Here is a 20,710-nt window from a genome sequence, read left to right on the forward strand (position 1 = left end):
ATGTGATTGTCATTCCCAGTAATGTGATTGACATTTCCAGTACTCCCTGCCAGCTTCCTACAAGTCATTGGAAAAGCTGGCAGGAAGTATGAACTCTTCCAAGGTGATAACAGCATGGTATACCCCAGGGACTGAAATTTGGCAGAGTAAGCTGGCAGGAAGTGTGAACTCTTCTGAGGTGATGATGGCACCATACAGCATTTTGGTAAATAAGAATAAGTATAAGAATAAGAATAAAAATATATGGTCAGCTTAATTATCCTGCATGGAAAGAGGGGAGCATCATGGTTAACAGATGACTCCAAGCATAAAAATAATAAGAATAAATAAGAATAAAAAACATCAGCAGCCTAATTATGTGGGATCAAACAGTTAGGACAAATAACATGACAGAAGGAGAGACAGAAGAGGAGAGGCATACACATCTCCAGAATGACAACAAGAGGCACAGAAGGATAAGAGAGGAAGAGACAAAGAGCAGAGAAATGTACATCTCCAGGATCAGAGACAAAGAACAAATAGCAAAATATATGAACAAACAGAGGATGAAAGGGCTGCATGTCTGCAGAATGACAATGAAAGCCACAGAACAAGGACATTCTGTGGACAAGGAAGTCTGATTCATGTCAGCCCCCTCACCTCATTCAACCCAGAATGGCATACACCATTTTGCTCCTCTTAGCAGTATATTCTAGAATGGCATAACCCACAGGGACATTGCTTTTGTGGCTAAATGATGAAGAAATGTCACATTTTTAAATGAACCTTTACCCTTCCACATATTAAGGCTTTACTTAATTTTTTTGGCAAGGAAGCCCAAGACAAGTCTGCTACTAAAACACAACAACAACAACAACAGCAAAATACTGGTGCTAAAAAGGAAAACTGGGGGGAAAGTATAGGGCAGAATAATAGAGAATACTCAGACTTTCAAATAGCCTTTGACAGAGTTCCTCACCAAAACCTCCTAAACAAAAGTTAGCTGCCATGGGGTAAAAGGATGGTGATGTCATGAAATGGTATCAGGTTTGAAAGAACAGGGCAGAGCAATAAATGAGCAATTTTCATGTTGCTGAGATGTGCGAAGTGTAGTCTTCTGGGGCTCGGTATTGGAATAACCGCTTATATTTTTAAAATCTATCTACTGTATCTATGAATCAATAGATTATATGGAGTGACTGTGTTTAATGGTGATAAGTATGATGATACCATGTTTACTGTTTAAGCTATAAAAATAAAAAAAAGAGATTGTGAAACACTCCAAAAAGGATCTCTCCAAACTGGGTGAAAAGGCTTCAAAAGAATAAATTCAGTTTATTGTAAAGATATGTAAGGTGATTCATGCTGGCACAAATAATATAATGTCCATCTATACCTAAATGGTACTTGGCATTGACTGACCAGGAAAACTTCTTGGAAAAATGGTGGACAACCAATAAAGCACGGTTCCAGATTGTGTGAAAAGCGGTGTTAGTAATCAATCAAAGAGAAGTTCAGCTTGTATAATAATCTATTTCACTTTTTCCCCATTTTTTTTTTTTTTGCCTAAAAGGTTACTTTTGCATTTTTTTTATTTTGTTTTCACTAACATAACCCTAATTTTTTTGAGGAAGCACTAATTATTCCACTAATCTTTGCAAACTAGATATGTTGTATTCAATTATAACGTGGTAAGAATTTAGGACTGGAAACAGAAAACAAAAGATATGAAACAAATCAACAATTAAGATGTAAAACTGAGGTTCTGTCAGATGGTTCTTATTTTCTCCTCATCCCTCACAAGTGTAAGAGGTTATGGAAGAAAGGAGCAATGTGAAATAGTTTTGAAGAATTTCTGTTGAAAATCATCTTAATATTAATTTTCAATTAATCAACTATAACATTGATCACACCATTCTTTTTCATTCATTGGTGATGTTGATTTGGGACATTGTTATATTGATTAATAGGACTTACATATTCAGTATTATTGTTACTTTGGTCCAACATTCAGAAAAGTTTTTTCTTCTATATTTAACTGTTCATAGAAATAGTTTTCAGCATTTTCATTTAAAAAATATATATATTATAGTGAATTAAATAGATGTAGTGAATTATTTTCTTTCCCTTTATTAATTTATTTTCTATATTATATTTATATTTTGTCTTTCCTTTAGAAGTTCAGAATAATGTAATAGGAGCCTCCTTATTCCAACCCCTCAACGTAGTAAGGTTCATGATTGCATTGTGATTTGAATTTTAAGCACAAAAAGATATTGGTGCTCTCTGTGTGTGAGAGACATGGCCTCTATATCTATACATCATCTTTCTAGTGGAAAATATTTTTATTAAGCAGATTTAATAGCTGCTAACTAAACCAATACTGTTCTAAACTTCCTCCAAAAGGAATTAAGTTGTAAATAGGTTTTAGGATCATGTTGGTTTGCAATATAGTGACACTGTATTGTGTGGGCATCGGGATGTGTCAATTCTTGATCATCAAACTAAATGTGCAATAGTAAATAATTGCATTATTATTATTATTATTATTTGGCTTTCTTGAACTATCTACAGTATAAATCAAAATATTCATATAAACTTAAGAGCTATGAGGTGTTATGAGTAGATGCATAAGGCATAATAAGATATCTAAATGCTCTGCCATATAAGATCAAAACCTTACCATACATATAAACTTAAAGATAAATCTAGTATAGGCACAAGTTTGTTAGTTGTTGTTTTTTTGTTTTTTTTGTTTTTTGTTTTAAAGAGGTACTGTATAACATATAGTTAATTCTGCTTAAATAAACTGAAGTTTTGATTTTTTTTAAAGTACAGTAAATTATTTAAATTATCAGTTGTACTGTCAGGTTGGTTTACAGCTAATTGCAATTATTGCTGCCAGTCATCCATTTCAAGCAACATGGGCATCAGTGTAGAATCCAGAATATAAAACAAAATATTTATTTTGGCACATTACAGGCTAATAAAAAGTATGCAATGTGACATAAAACAGGTACTGTATTTGAATCTAACTCTTATTAGACATACACCAACACTGAAACGTTCTCTATATTCTCATCAGAGCTTCTGACTAACCTGTATCTCTTCTCTTCTCCTCTTGCAATCTTTCCTTGGTCCCAGTGGCTACTACAAAAAGCAAAGCTAGAGGTGAGTTTTCATTTATATGCCTGATTTACACTGCATGTGCTTTGCAGTATGTATTCTGTTATGATTACAATTAATTATGCAGATTTGCTAAATTTGCATATGTCAATGGAATTTGCATGTTTTCATTGAAAATTTGAAGGCTTGGATACTCCCCATGTGGATTGAACTATATTTTTTATCTCTGTGTGTGTGTGTTTTTTTCTTTTGAGAATAATTAAAAGTTCTCCTGAATTTCCAAATAATAATTGCAATTCAAAATATGCAACTTGTTCTATTTCTAGGAAATTGCAACAAAGTTAGAATAATTAAATTTCAAGAAAAGCATGACATATACCTTATTTGTATTACCTTAAAGTTTATGAATTGTTCAAATTTTTATACCAGTCATCCACAGCTGCCCAGTTTGTTGAATATTCATTATTACACTAATGGGAAAAAATGAAACAAAATTTGGCAACTCTATAATTCATAAAAATAATAACTTTCTAATGTACTGCAGTTTTGCTGGTGAAAAGCAACACACACACACACACATATGCAGGTATTAAACTGGGATGAGTGGTAAAAGTTTGAATGATGAGAGAAGGGGTGGGGGGATGAGGAAAATGAGCTCTACATGAGGGAGAATGAGACAAAAACAGAGGGGCTTGCATGCCCCAGCTATAACAAGTGTTAAATTCATGGGATGAATATTCCAGACATTTGCCAAGCAGAATTTCTTCTATCTCCTCTAGATTTTATTCTTAAACTTGCTGCACAGGAGAAACTTTAAAGTGTGACCTCACTTTTTCATGGGTCATTCAATAAGATAAAGAATATATCACCTCTAATTGTGAACTTTTTACAGCTTTTATTTAGTTAATTAGGAAAGAACATATGAGTACATGAACACCATACACACTAATAAATTATGAGCTGTATATCAAGCTATTAAATGAATGGTACTGTGACCAAACCACATTCCTCCTACACCTCTACCTTTGCTTCCTGTAGCTGCTAATTGGATGCAGGCTTTCAATCAGTTTTTCTTCTCTGTCTCTGGTCCTAACATCTTTCTCTTCTTGGAGTAGATCAACTAGCTGCTCTCAACTTCCCCTCCCAAGTGAACTTCCAGATTTTCACAACACATCAACTCAACTGTCAATCCATGCTCTGATATTCATTACATTAGGTTTTATACCTTCCCTCCATCTCTTTCTCTACTGTCCCAGAAAGGAAGGCGGATTTCTGTTAGTACCAAATGCTTTCTTTTTCTGTCATCCTGTCTCCTGAATTTTCCTTCCTTCTTTTTCTTCCTTGCTTCTTCCTTCATTTTTGCTACCACAAAGTTTGGGTCTTTTATATGTTTTTGAGCTGGGTCTCTCTCCCAAATTAATTTACTTTCTTTTATTGTTCCCACTTTCCATTGTCTGACCTTTTAGGATGGGGCTTATTAAAGTATAATCTTGAGCTAGTATTTCCCAAAATCTGTACCTCTTTAACTCATAGAAGTTTAACTAACTCTTTAACTAACATCATAGAAGATCTTGCCTCCTACAATCTAGTTTACAACTTTAGCTTAATTTACAATTTTATCTTCTTCAACTCTGCAAACCACTGGGTAGCATTTAGAATTCTAAATAGGGGCATTTAGAGATACTGGCTTCTCACTGAAACTCTGACCAGATTCCCTCTCCTGCAACCTGTTAGAATGGCTACTGCAGTTGATGGAAGAAAATCCCACTATATTTGACAGGGTACTTGCTTCCTTTTTTCCTTCATTATAACCTGATGGACTGAGGATGACAATGAAGTTGACTTCCTAGTAGAGGAAGTCTATTCTTAACTATCTTGGGATGTTGCGCCAGTTCCACCCATTCCTGGATCGAGATGCCCTCCAAACAGTCACTCATGCCCTTGTCATCTCCCACATAGACTATCGCAATGCTTTCTACATAGGGCTACCCTTGAAGAGTATCTGGAAGCTTTAGCTGGTCCAGAATGCGGTGGCGCAGACAGTTATTGGTGCTGTAAAATTGGTACATGTGACACCACTATTATGTGAGCTGCATTGGGTACCAGTTTGCTTCTCGGTCCAATTCAAGATGTTGGTTATCACCTTTAAAGCCCTACATGACATGGACCAGGCTACCTGAGGGACCATCTAATCCCCATAACATTGACCTGCCCTACCTGGTCAGGCAGAGAGGGCATGCTACGGACCCCATCAGCAAAGGGATTTCATCTAGTGGGGTCCAGGAGGTGGGCCTTCTCTGCAGTGGTGCCCGCTCTTTGGAATATCTTGCCCGCAGAGTTGAGGCAGGTTTCCTCACTCCTGGCCTTCTGGAAGAAATTGAAGACCTGGTTCTGCTGCCTTGCTTGGGATGGGGAGGATAACAGCTCCACCTGGAGGTGGTTGGCACCCTATCACTCCCTATCGATTGTGATTCCATCTGCTCTTGGATTTTATATTTATTATCTTATTTATGTTTTTAGATTGTGACTGAGGTTTATATGTTTTTATTATTGCTTTTATTGTAAACTGCCCAGAATCCCCCATTGGGGGAGATGGACTGTGATGATGATGATGATGATGATGATTTTCATTTAAAAGGTGAATGTGCATGATAGACTAGTAAGTCTGCTTTGGCAGAGACACCATGATTAAAGCATTGAAGCTAAGCTAAACCTGAATCTTTGTTTCATCTCAGTATATTGTATAGACCCACCACTTCCCCTTCCCCTTCATTTAGATAGTTTTACTCCCTTGCTTCCCCCTTTTCTTTATCAGATCTTGTGAATAATCAGACTGATGCAACTTGAGCTTCATATTCCAGATATTCTTAACTAACTGCAAACAGCCAAATGGAAAGAATTTATAAAAATGTTGACATATAGTCTGTTGGGAGAATTACATGATGTGAAAGCCTTCACTTATCACACATTCAGACAGATGTAAAGTTAAAAAATGACAACAGGACATTAACATCTTCTCAGCCACATATTAAAGAACCAGGGTAAAAGAACCAATCAAAAAGAGAAATTATTGATTATATGTATTGTCACATTGTAAGGGTTTAAACAAAAATGAGAAAATGCTGTAAGTGAAGGGAAGAAAGTCCAGCCATTGTATCATCTTGTCTCTCTGGTGTCTCTGCCACCCCCATTTTGCTTCATGTAACCCCATATCTAACTAGATCAACTATGGACTGTGAGATTTATTTCAAGCTTGGTTGATTCATGAAGATTTTAAGGAACTTTTCCTTTTCCCTCCTTCCCCATCCTCTTCTTCCTTTACTATGCCCCCTTCCCTGTCCTTTCTTAAATAGACTAGGATGTGGCAAGTTAGATCCAATTGCTGAGCTTCCAGCAGAGACAGTAACAGCTCACTCTATGTGCACCTTCTGAATTTTAGTTAGAAACAAAACAAAAGATTAACCCTGGTCTGGTTCTTTAAGTTCTGCACCCAGCCTACTTAAAAGCACAAATGGAGATTTAATGTTGGTGTATGAGTTGGGCATGGTGATGCAGAAAAGGAGCAATGAGAGAGTAGAGGAGTGATAAACAGAAGAAATAAATTCAGAGGAGCCCTAAGGGATTAATCTAGTAGAAATATCCCTGTGATATCTCTGGTTAGATTTGTAAGGTCTGCAGTAATCAACTTATGTACAAAGACTGCTAATATGGGAAGCCAAGTGATCAATCCAAGGAATTGGATTAAATTCAAAGTGTTGGCTGGAACTTTAAAAACCTCTGTATAAGGAAAATTTTAGATGGTTCCACTTGGCACCTTGAAGCACCAACAGAGACCTATCACGATTTGTATGATATCCTAAAGTAGTGGGTAACCCCCAAAGTCCCAGAACAGATCCACTAAGTTGTGAAAGTGGAAGGATTCACACTTAGCATAGATTGGACCTCAAACAAAAACATCTTGGAATGTTGTGTATGTTAAAAATAACTTTTAAAAAGGCCGTTAGGTGGGTGGAAATGTTATAATCAGGAAAGAGAAACTGTTACATGTGGATACACTTCAAGAAATGTCTTTGCAGTCACATCAAAATAGTGACTATAGCAGCAAGACATCTGTAGTATAGTCTAAATAAAGTTGCAAAATAATTTTAAAAATAAATAATTATTTAATATATACCAATATTTCTGTTCTGACATGTATTCAACATGGCTAATATGATTTAAGAACACAAACTCTTTTTGTATGTGTGAACACTTTCCAAGGACACATGGAGTGTGTAGCAGTAGAGAGCTACACATGATGTACTAATTAGTAGGGTGTTGTTGTTTTTTAATTAGAATTGGCAAGAGTTCTGTTCAGAGTTTAGGTGGGTACAGATCCTGATGAACTTGGGTTACTATTTTCAATTCATTCTGTGTCAGACCAGAATGCTCTCCTCCAGTCCTCCAAATTTGGGGTCTATAAATCTAGAATTTCACGCTAGGGAAGCTATTGGGAGCACTGTTTGAGAATTCTAAGAAATTTAGTCCTAAGAGTTCCTGGTTGGTGAATTCATGAGAGATATAGAGATGACCCAGTGCTAATTGTGCAGGTAAAATAATAATAACAATAAAGTCAAAATTACAGTATAATAATGTTCATTGAGTATAATTAGAAAAGGTAGTACAAAAAAGAAGTTATTTTTTAAAGAGAAAGTCCTTAGGCTGATGTCATTATTTTGCCATCTTCATGTATGAAAATCTTCCTGGTACAGAATCATTTACACACATTAACTCTAATATAGTGTAATAATTTCATATAGACATCCATATACTCTAGCTAAATTGCTTGATTGGTTTATGTGTGCTCTAGTATTGCCACCAAAAATATTAAAAGCTTATTATATTTGCCAGATATCCTTTCTCTTCAAATATTTCCCTAATAATCATTATTATTTATACTTGTATCCATTCATGATATACAGTAGCAGATTGCACTTGATAGGGTACACTGAGTAATTTTACTCATTTTCGCTTTAGATGCTGTTCTTCAATTATGTCTACCATCATCATTAGTAGTAGTAGTAATAGCAGTAGTAAAGATAGAAACTTTTCACTTAGTACCACCTTCCAACTGTCTTTTTAAAATAATAAGAACATAAGCAGCATTCTGCTGGATCGAACCCCTGGCCCATCTAGTCCAGCAGTCTGTTCTACAGTGGCCAACCAACTGCCCAGGGAAACTTACTAGTCTTCCAGCAGATGGCCTTCAGACTGCCACCAAGGCTAATAGCCATTGATCCCCATGACTTCCATTAATTGGTCTTACCCTTTTTTGAAGCCAGCCAAGCTAGTAGTAGCATCATATCTCATAGTGTGTAAAATAATATTTCCTTTTAATTTTTTTCTTATTCTTCCAGCATTCAGTTTCATTGAGTGATGTCTGGTTCTAGTATTTTTGAAAAGGGAAAAAATAGACAAATAATTTAAAAGTATGAATTATGAAAATTAAAAGAAACATAGCTAGTTTACTCCAACATCCAAGTATGAATTATGAAAATTAAAAGAAACATAACTAGTTTACTCCAACATCATTCACTGTATTTCACCTCTACTCTTTTTTTTTTCAAACAACATTTGCTTCCCCCAAGTTCATACACAGCTTTTGTATTGCTTCAGGCATTGACCCTTGTGCTATAAATTTATCACCTCTTTTTCTTTTTCCCCTGAGGACCTTTTCAACTCCATACAATCACTGTCATATGATTGGTTTTGATAATTGGTGCTTTCACATTATTTTTAAATAAATGATGTAGCTGTAGATTAGGATATCAGCCTTAGCCAAACCCATGGCCTGTGCAGCATTTTATGCTAATAACAAGCATGCCAGTCAGTTTGGATGCATGTTAGCTAGTACACCAAATGTGCAATCGAAGCCTGGTTTTACCCCAAGCACGCTCATGTAATGCTATGCAAGCTAGAATCTCTAACTTAGAGACTACCTTGAAAGCCAATGTACTGTTCTTGCATCCTGCCAACTAAAAAAATATCAGCAGTATACTGATACACACTCAAAATACATGGTTATATTACAAAATGTATTGTAACATTAAATATTAATTATCCTCAGTAAATGTAATAAATGAATGTATTTCTACATTACAGCAAAATTTTGCACTTATCTTGCATTTGAATAAAATGGCCAGTGCATAATGTAAAATGATGCATTAGGTTATAAAAGAGATCTCATAATATTGCTGTTCAGAACAGCATCCTTTAACCTAACATCCTTCATATATGTTGGAACTCAAATTCTCAAAATCCCCAGTCAGCATGGCCTTTGGAGAGTGCTAGTTGAGAATGGTTGGGAAAATATATATATATATTGGGACCCTTGAATATGCTTTGCTCACAAGAATATTCTGTTCCTGAAGACAGCTACATTCTTTAGGGAACCCAGAATCCATTTGCACATCCTTTAGAGACAAAACTATCATTTGAATCCACATTTTGCCATTTTTAGTTTAATATATTTTCATGTTTGTGTCATCTCAAAAATTAGTGAATAAATACATTATATAGTGATGAAGATTATATATGTTTCAGGGCAAACCCTCCAAGTTTGCAGTTCATGAAAGAAAAAAAAATTAATATAATCAGATGAAAAATGTATAAGTAGCAATAAGTACCAATAATATTACTTGGTAGATTTTTAAAATCTCAGAAAACAAGAGTCAAATCTCTCAAGAATGGGAATTCCATAGTTGTTCTAAAGCCAACTTTAAAAAAAAATCTGTCTTCAGAACAAGCCATACTGATCAGTCTTAGAATCTCTTGAAGCTAATTTTAGAACCTTTGGATATTTAAGGGTATTTAGGCAATTATTTGTATCACCTAGCTTTGAACAGTATAGCATTTTAAAGTTTAGTACAAACACTTCGCTTGAAAAACAGTCTTACATAGAGATCATTATAACTATCTTCCCTTGATTTTGAATTTTCTTGCATTTCTGCAGTTTCTAGGATTGATTGGTTATGTGCCATCAAGTCAGTGTTGACTCTTAGCGGCCATAGAGATACTGTAGATTTTATCTATGACAATCTGTTTATAACCTGGTCTTTCAGGTCTTCCAACAATGCACCCATCACCAATCTATCCATTTTGCTGCTGGTCATCTTCTCTTTCCTTCTTTTACCAGCATTAGACCTTTTTTAGAGAGCTAGATCTTTGCATAATGTGTCTGAAGTAGGATAATTTGAACCTGGTCATTTGTGCCTTGAGTGAGAACTCTGGGTTCAATGAATCATTTGTCTGTGTTCTTAGCTGTCCACAGTATTCTCAGGAGTCTTTTTCAACACTAAAGTTCAAAATTGTCAATATTCTTCCGAACCCGCTTCTTTAAATACAGAGTTCTAGTACTAAAGGTAATAATATTTTCCCTTAAAACATTGTATATCTATAAAGGCAATGTGTTTATTAGCCCAACAGAGATTTTAGTATAGTTGAAAGTTTATAGTTTCTCTACTTCTTTTAATTCTCCTTGTTTTTGCAAAGAGAACAGACCATTTTCTTTACTATTTGTCTCCTATGTTACCATTAAAACTATTGCTGTTTTATGAGTCAAGCCTCTGTGTTTGAGGTAACCTTAGTTTTTTATATTTGATCCTCCCTTGCAAAACCAATGTCTGAAGAATAAATGACATAGAACATTCCAAAATATTTGATTAACATAAGAAAGCTATCTACAAATTAAAATGTAGTCAAGAGATAGAATAGTAGGAGAGATGATGGTGATGATGATGATTATAATATTTCTGAGGTTTCATATATATGTGATATATTTGGACAGTTCATCCAGAGGTATTAATAAAATAAAATCAGGTATCACATGTTTTCCTGCCTCTTAAAATTCTTTCATTTCAACCCATTTTTGCAGGTTCATATACTAGACTATTACCTATTCCACCAATGCCATTTACCTCATTAAGTTATTAATAAAAATGTGGAAGAGTATGGGGCCCTTGGACACTTGATACTTCCCATAAATTATCACTCTTTGGTTATATTGTACTGTGCTATTCAGGGGAATGCAACTACTGTTGACTTCATCTCAGGCCTAGTGACCCACTCCTGGTTCCTGGTGATTGGGCTGTTGGTGACCTTGAGCTCAAGTTGCTGCTAGTAAATTCCATGGGTATTTTCAATAAGACTGCACTCATTCACAGCTTGGTTGTAGATGTCAAGTAAACTTGAAATCTACTAATCTGATTGGTTGTAGATATCAAGTAAACTTGAAATCTGGCTAGACAAGGATGGTAACCCTGCCTGTTGGATATCTGCCTAGCCAGTTTTCAGGATTTGTAGCAGTCACAGGTTCAAGGCTGAAAATGGGTAGAACTGATTTTATGGAATGATTTGTTTGAGACAAGGGACACTGCTTCTAAGGGGGACAGTTATGAGTGCTTGCATGTTAAGTTCTGTTATGGAGACAAACTGGGTATTGTCCTGATTTACTACTCCTCTGCTTTTCAATTGTTTTCTCGATCTGGATTATGGGCTGGTGTTGGAATCCCCTTGAATTTTAGTGTTGGGTGACTTCAATCTCCATTCCTTGAGTGCCATATCTGCATAAAACCTAGGTATCATGGCCTTCATAGTGACTATGGACTTGCCCCAAGTAACATCTGGCCTGACACATACAAGTGGTCATACATTAAACCTTATGTTTGCTTCATAATATCTGTGTATTGATCTGAATATGGAAGGCATTATTGTGGTCATATCAGTTCCTGGTCTCACTGAAGGTAACTGCCACTCAGAATTTCCATAGGGTAGAGCCCATTTAGAAGGATCCATCCCAGGCATCTGATGGATCTGGAGGGCTTCTGGAAAAAGCTGGGGAAATTCCAAACCATCTGGCAGGCAATTCTGTTTGATTGTTTGGTTTGCCTTTGGCCAGGAACACATTACATGTGTCTTGCAGGCCCTATATAAGTTTTCAGTAAGCTCCCAGGTGCAAATCAAACCACTTGGAGTTGACAGAGTTTTTGTTTTGAGTAGTAGCAGTAATAGTAGTAGCAGTATGCCTTTATTACAGTCAATTACCAAAATTTAAGTATAGTTTCATGAGAAAAGTTTTGCAAAGAAAAATAAGGTTTAAAGGAAAGTAAACAAATTTCCTAGAATAAAAGCAAGCAAAGCAAAATAAAAAGTAGACCCAAAGTTTCTAAAGTGGCTAAAATTGCAGTATTGCTTAAATTTAACACTGAATGGTTAATATAATCCCATATTAATATATAATAATCTACTAAATTCAGAGTTCTGGAAACTGCAATAGGAATTCCCAAGACTTATTTGTTAGTGAGTTCATTATTAAGATGATGTCTCTCACAAAGTTTTGAACAGATCCTTCCTCAGTATCTTAGCCTGCACTAAGTTGCCATTTATGAGATAACCTACCAACAGGTTCTGCTCCTACCTCTTCATTGTTTATGTTTAATATTCTTTCCATTACTTTTCCACCTCCCTCTAATCTCTCACAGGCACGAAGTTGAGGGAAGTTATATTAAATTAAAATACCTAGCAATATACATGCAAATAAATTACAATCACAAAAATCTTCTCACCTTCCCATCCTCACACACAAAGCAGGATGTGTCAAGGGCTATTGTGAGCCAATGCAAGCAAATTAGACGAGTCATACCCAACTGGTTGTAACTGAAGATTGCACTTGGGCGCAAGTGACTCTTTTTCCAGGAAGCATTTTAATTTTGACTCTGAGTAAAAGTTCTGGAAATAACTGTAACATCTCTCCTAAAAATTTATGTTCTTTGTTCCCTTGGCTGTATGCACACTGCAAAATTAAATAATACCCCTCAAAAGGGAAAGGATCCTGAAATTCCAGAACTCAATTAATATTACACACATATATAAGTACTAGACCTTGGGAATCAAATAGTTAAAGAAATTGCATTCTGTGTTGTTCATATTGTCTTTCAACTAAGCTTGTGTCATAGTAGGTTCTTTTCAGAGATGGCACAGATCTAGCAGAGCATACGGTACTTAGCTCCCATTGGAAAAATAAAGTTCTATTACAAAAGAGGTATACAAAAAACCTGCTTTTTTCACAAAGATATGAATTCTTGTCTGCTATATTTTTATATCTTATCTCCTTATGTTTCTGTGAGTACATGCTTCACCATATTTTGTTTTTCTGTAGATCATTTATTCTTACTGTTTTTTTTTCTTCATTCAGACAGTACCTGTTTCATTTCACATCTTAGTTTTTCACTCCTCCTTAATTACCTATCTTCTGTTAACACTTGTTTTCTTGCTTTACTTCTTTATTCCACTCTTTAAATAAAAGTAGTATTTTATTACAATCTTCCACCCAACCCCAGTCACATGCTACTTTCAGCACCTCTCTTTCCAAGTGCCTGCGTTATTTGTAAGGTTGATTGCCATTGACTTTCCTCAGCTTCTCTTTGCATGATTTGTGGCTCCCTCCAGGACAGCTGTCATACATGTTCTCCATCATAAGTGATACAATTTTACCACCACTCCCACTTAGCTGGTGCACATCTTCCATGATAGAGAGCTCCTATGTCTAGTACCTGATCGTTTGCCAGTACTTTTCAGCATTGCCTGTCCCTGACCCTGGGTGAGTATGGGCTCTCTTCTTTGTGCCTTTTTTAATGGCTCTTTACATTCCTCTCAGCAGCATCTTGGCTCCTGCTTTCTTCTTTACTCTTGTAATAGCCATCACCATTATGGACTGGCTGTAACAAAGGATTGGGGGAAATGACAAAATTGCTTCCCTTCTCCTTCAGCTTTACAGTTTAACCTCCATAGGTTTCTTCAGAATTTGTTTATTGAGGTGTTTATTGCTACTTTTTTAGCTTCCATTATGCCCACATGCAACTTTTTAGCCAGGATCCTTTCTCTCTAGGTTCACCACCTATGTCTTAGACATGGTTGCTGTTGCCTAATCAGCCCAAGCAACTTTTCTGGCCTGTGCCCATACATATTCATTGCCTTTCTTCACTCATAATTAGATTAATGTTTGCTTTGGAGTATTCTCAGCCGGTATTAATGTTTGTTTTGGAGTATTCTCAGCCGGTATCTCCTCTCCTCCTTTTTATTTTTTTTTCTCAGCAGTCACCACCACCAAGTCATGCTGACTGTTTCCTTCTTCTCTAACAAACTGAGAGCCCTTTTTTAGCTGTTTTCCAGCTGTGTGAGACCAATCAACACTACTTCTTTGGTTCTAGAAAGGTAATTGTGTATGTGCACGTATGCTGGAGTTTTTATTCATTTGAAAGATGATTGTTTAATGTTACCTAAGGGACCGCCTCTTCCCCATTACATCAACCCATCCCACCTGGTAACACAGGGAGGGCATGCTGCAGACCCCGTCTACAAGAGAATTCTGTTTGGTGGGGCCCAGGAAGTGGGCCTTCTCTGCACTAGCTCCCACCCTGTGGAACATGCTGCCCTCAGAGGTGAGATTGGCCCCATCGCTCCTAGCCTTCTGGAGGAAACTGAAGATTTGGCTCTGCCATCTTGCTTGGGGCAGAGAAGGGAGGAACTCCACTTGGGGATGGCTGGCATCCTAGAGCACCCCTCACATACATGGCCTGTGTTAGATCTTGCCACTTGGGCTTTATTTTTCACTTCTATTTTTATAGTTATTTATTACTGGTATTTATGTTTTTATATATTGTATTTGTATTTTATATTTATTGTTTAATTGATATTTCTGTTGTAAACCTCCCAGAGTCCCTCTGGTGGGAGGAGATGGGTGGTGACAAATCTGATATATAAATAAATAAATTGTATATGGATAATGACCTTGGCTGTGTTTGCATATATCCTTCTGCTTTTGATGAAAAGTTGAGAATGATTCCCCAAGTGTTACTTCAGAGGGGTTAACTTTATCTTTTAAGTTTAGTCACTATTCTCCAGTGCTTCTCTAAGCCTGATCCTTTATGTTTATTCTCTTTACTTTCCTCACTTCTGCTTATCTGTATAGTTTATTCTGTTGCCAATTAAAATTTATCTTCCCTAAACCAGTTTCCCTAGCTTCCCTTTTAGCTATAGTGTCTGTGTTATTTTAAAAACTGGCCTTGTTAATCCGATTTTAGCTTCCATCCTCTCACAGAGGATGATCAGAGAATCAAGAAGGCTAGCTGACTTAAGACATATATTTCTATGTATGCATTTTTATTTTTGTGCTGAGGGAGCAAAGTCCTAGAAGATTCTATCCTAGAATGTTGAAATGTTGCTAAACACACACACACACACAAACACGCTATTGTTGCATTTTAGACACTGGTGGATTAAAACCTTAAATCCAGAAATGAAAACTAGGTATTGAAATGATACTCTAGAATCTCCAGCCTAATCTGCTATGGTTTTATGTGTTTTTCTGTATATGTTTTTGTTCATTTTTAATATTGTTAGCCACCCAGAGTCATATATTTGAGATGGGTGACCATTTCAAATCTATTAAATAGATATAAAATCAGATGTAATAATCTATGTAACATTTAATTTATTGATTTACTACTTTTGAGAGCAATTTTGGTTAAGGCATTGAGTTGAGAACAATTTACAGTTGAGAGCAATTTTGGTTAAGGCATCAGGCTGGAAACTGGGAGATCATGAACTCTAGTCCTGCCTTAAGCACAAAGCCAGCTGGGTGACCTTGGGCAAGTCATTCTTTCTCAGCCCTAGGAAGGAGGAAATGGCAAATCACTTCTGAAAAACCTTGCCAAGAAAAGTTCAGGGACTTGTCCAGGCAGGCTCTGAGAATCGGACACAACTGAATGGATGATGATGACGACAATGATGATGATTTTACTGTAACTGTCATACTCTGGCTTTCAGTTTCCTACTTCTTAGATTATTTAGCCCCATTGATAAACATGGTCTTAATTCATTCTGGAATATTTCTGTCATACTATTACTGTCATACATATAAGCATATTATCAGAAATTTGAATGGTTGCCTAATTTTCTTTGTTTCTATTTACCTCAACATTCTGTCAGGCTTTGTAGTATATTACAAAGATTGGGAAATTTGAGATCCTGAAGTGGCTGACCAATCTATATTAGGTAGCAAAGGAGTAACCTTTATTACTTAACGGGTTATCAAATTTTCTGCTAGGCCCCCAAATTTAGATAACTTTAATGGCTGGTTTAAGGCCTTTAAGGATTTCTCTCTGAAGTATAAAGTACTGTCACATTATGTTAACTATAACATCTCAAAATGGAACAGTAAAGGCACTGTCATAAGTCTTAGCTTTCAGAGAAAAATCAAAGAATGTAGCCATTAACTTTTCCTTTTCTCTTGGTTATCAAAGATATTGAAATTAAAAAGAGAGCACAAGAGACACATTTAGCGACTAGCCTAAATCTTCATTATATTTTAAAGTAAGTTAAGCTTTCAAATCTTGCATTTTGTGCAAGGTCTCTGAACATTTTTTCCCATTTCCTGTACAGTGACCTCTGCCTTTTATCAAATATGTTTGGTGAAGGAAACCTGAAAGTTTTAGTGTGAGTTTTTGTGTGTGTTTTAAAAGTGGCTTAGCTTATGTACATGGGAGAATATGAACAAATAGTACAAAAAAGGAATTAAAGCAATACTTTAAGTTAATCCAGGGAAAACTCTCACAAATAAAATGCATGCCTACAGTATTTTAATTCTCAGTTTCCTTTTCAGCTTAGGATATTTATCTCCTCTTAATTAGTGACTTAAAAGTGTCCCATTTCACAATTTTAAGTATATCTCAGGATTTTTTTTTAAAAAATCATCTTACAAACTAAAATACAACTTTATATTGGAAAACCAGGTTTTAACAATAAAAACAAAAAGAGAACAATATTGTTTTTATGACTGATCTAAAGACATGTCAATAATTAATGGGAAAAACACTTTGTCTGTTTGCCCGGTGCGATAAGCCAATCACCACACAGAGCAGGAGAATTGTTTATTCAAGATGTCTGGAACAAAGGAGGATTCTTTTCCTGGAAGAAAAAGCCTTGAACATGAAGCAAACAGTGTTTTTATACAGTTTGAGAGGTTATCACAGCAGTTATAAGCCAACAAAACTCCTTATTGGCTACTTCTTTTAGCATTTGCACAGTACCTTTACATGTCACAAACTATCCCATAATATTCCTTAGCATGTTCTATGTTTCCTATAAATGTCAGTCTAGAGGTGGGTGTTTTAAGATGCTAATTAGCTAGGGTCATGGCCACCTGGTTAGGGATGCTTGGTCTGTCACATATACCACCCTACTCTCGGCACTTAGCACAGGCATTTAGGGTCCCATAACTCAACCCCCTGTCCTCCTCCTCCTTCCTCTTGGCATGTAGACTGATAATACAGGCAGCCAGAGTCTGATTACTCGGACTCCGGATGCCTGTATTACTCTTCCTGGATTACTCTTCCTGTGTTTTTCCATTCTCTCTGCTTATATCTCCAGTTTCCCATCTCTCATTTCAAAATGGGAATGTAATTGTATTCCAATTTCCACTATTTCCTTCAAAATCTAAGGATAATATAGATCAAGTCTTTTATTCAATGCCACATACATTTTGAAGACTTGCTCGGCCTGCTGTGAAGATTTTTTTCAAATCACATGACCCACAGTTTACACTGGACTTTCAGATCAACCTTGGATTGAAGAGACATATGTTTAGGGAGACCTCTAAGAGATGTACATTTCCCATCACTTGATAGAGGTGCTCTACAAAATTGTGTTTAATAAATATAATCAAGGCCTAATGATTCCTTTAAATTCAACCAACAATAGTGGTATAGGTAGAAATTCAGCAGGTCTTTAATAAACCAATAATCACTTTTTATAAATATACCTGATGGATTTCTGACACATATCATATAAAACACATTATTATTTACAAAATTTAACAAACTCTGTCTATAAATTATTAGCAGTAGACTTTAAAAAGAGCTACATCTGACACTTGCATTCTTGCATGGGTTAGATATTTAAGATTGTAATATAATATTTGTAAGTCAGAGGAAAGATGTCAGAAAACCTAACCTTTTCAAAAAATGTAGTTGTGTTTCATAATGAAGAATTATTCTGGTACTTCATTTGCTCTGGCAGAAAAAATGCTTATAAAAAGTACATGAAGTAGTTTCTCTTTATCTCAATGAGATACTCAATGAGAAATGACAGAATTGCACAAATAAGTTATGTAAATTTTACATATTTATAAAATTGTATAGCCTCATCTGGAGTAGAATTTGGAGGCAATGTGCTCCATCTTGACTTTCTGATTAGAAGCAACTGGTCAATTTGTTTTGAAAGAAGTGGTTTCTGCACATGTTAAGCAAAGCCGTTCCACTGCTTAGAAGCAGAAGTGCTTCTCTTCATCAAAGTGCTTTGAGGAATGTTTTAATTTAACCTTTATTGAAGTAAAGTACCTTTTGAAGCTCTGCACTGCCTTAATACTTATAGTTACAAGTCTGGTTTTGCTCTCTGTTCCTTGTTAAATTCTCATGTATTAAGTGCATCATTGCAAAATACTTTAGTTCTATAACTGTATGTGTATAATCATCATTATAGATGCATACATTGGCAATAGTTTTGTTTATGCATTTGCATTTTATGATGCTCTATGTGCCTATTCAGATGTAAGCCCTATTGACTTCAAGCAAATTTAAGGTAATTGGGTAGGCATATTTTACATATTTCTACATAATGAAATATCACATATCAAGATCTGTTGTTTTTGAATTCCAGTTATGTAATTCTTGACCTGGGGAATATACAATCAGAATATAAGCTCAATTTATTGAAAAAAAATAATCTTTATTTATTGGAAAGAGAACCCGAGGAGCTGTAGGAAGAAATAGATAGTATGAAAAGTGAAGCAGAACTTTTTTTTTTTTAATCTGTTTCAGTTTTTATGATATCTCTTTGTCATGATTCCCAAATGTTATCTTTAAATAATTCTCAAAATCTCAAAGAATAGATCCAAGTATCTGTCAGAACTATCATAATTTCTGGGAAAGAAGAGGATGAAAATGTTGGGCAATAGGAAGAATGTATGATTACTGAATTCAGAATTCTGAAATCAAGCGAGAAAAGACAAGAGACATGTTTTCCTTCAAAGTATCAACAACAACAACAACAAACAAGATATATCTTTAAGAAGCTAGAGAAATGCTAGCAAAATTTACATTTATGGTAGGAATACTCAAGAGTAATCACAGAAGACATATATGCTTAAAATATTATGGAAAGTAGAAATGTGCAGAATTTGAATATAGGATGTACAAGGGTCCTATGGATCTGGCATGGGACATCTTTTCTGTAGCTGGCAGCTGCACTTGATAGTTGTTGTGCCATTTCTGAAACTCATATGGTGGTAGTATAGGCTGAGAAAAATATACATTTGAGTTGAGAAGGCATTAAGGAAGTGGGTATATAATGCACTGTTGTAATAGAAGACCAGTAGTTTTACAATTGGGATAAATGACAGAAACATTTTCAGTAAGAATACATTTAAGAACTGATTAGAATATGAAGTGAGAGAGAGATATCTAACCAGATGTCAAATGGAAAGCACCAGATACAGATAAAATATCAATTCAGCTATTTAAAACTGCATGGGAAGCAGATAAGTATTGCTCTATACTATTAAAGATAGAACAAAGCTATGATGCCTAAATGTTGGAACATATACCTATAGTGAATAAAAGAAATGCAAAAGAATGTGCAACTTACTAGGAAGTGCTTTGAATGTGAAGGCAAGAAGTACTTCAGAATATGCAAATTTTCCTGAGATCATGACTTTGCCCTCTGCAGCTGCTGCTTAATCCTGAGAAAAGACATGTTTGGTTTATAGAGTGGTAGACAGTTGCTATGCTCACATCCTGTGTGCACACTGGACATTTTGCCTTTGAATCTGAAGCACTGCCAGACCTACAAATTAGCAAACTGTTGCACTAATTCCTCACACAAGCTTGTTTGCTTGCTTATTTGTTTATTTATTTATTTAGCTTAATATCTAAGAAAGAAGAATAGAAGCATAGAACCACAGACACAAAGTGTAATAAAATAAATAGGCAACTTTCAGAAACAACAAAGGGGATGGATAGTGGGAGCAAGAGTATATAAAAAAGAGTGTTACCTTCATGAACTATTGCAAGGCCTTTCACTGAATAGCTCATTGCAGAAAGTACCTACTGTATGTATTCTATGTATATCAAATTAGTATTCTGTGTACATCTACTTACTATCCTACATACTGTATATCTACTTGGAAGTAATTCTACTGAATTCATTGAAGCAACTTGGGTAAATGAGTATAGGTATCAAAAATGATACCACTGGCTTTGTTTAAAAGCAAAGAAAAAATCCTACAGACACAGACACACCTGATTTCTTTCTTGGTGCTGTTTGAATGAGTTACTGTTTTTGCAATGCAGTAAGCATCAGGACCGCAACTGGATGGGGGCAAGCAGGGTATGCGCTCCAGGTGCTGCACGGGGGGGGGGGGGCAAAATGAGGGGGGGCACCAAAATGGGCGTGGAATCCATGTTTGCCCCGGGTGACACAGACCCTAGTTTCGGGCCTGGTAAGCATAGTA

At 35.8% G+C, this 20,710-nt stretch overlaps 1 protein-coding gene across 3 annotated transcripts in view; it reads left to right on the forward strand.

The window, feature by feature from the left end:
- Positions 1 to 20,710, forward strand: part of CADM2 (cell adhesion molecule 2) — a 465,617-nt gene that overhangs the window by 222,561 nt on the left and 222,346 nt on the right. For 2 of the 3 annotated variants that reach the window (XM_063305494.1, XM_063305496.1), the window contains exon 2: positions 3,124 to 3,150. The exons of the other annotated variant lie outside the window; for it this stretch is intronic. In XM_063305494.1, the coding sequence (XP_063161564.1) occupies positions 3,124 to 3,150 (27 nt within the window). The remainder of the gene's footprint in view (positions 1 to 3,123; positions 3,151 to 20,710) is intronic. 3 annotated transcript variants of the gene reach the window in all.

Source organism: Candoia aspera, chromosome 5 (assembly GCF_035149785.1).
Source record: "Candoia aspera isolate rCanAsp1 chromosome 5, rCanAsp1.hap2, whole genome shotgun sequence".
NCBI lineage: Eukaryota > Metazoa > Chordata > Lepidosauria > Squamata > Boidae > Candoia > Candoia aspera.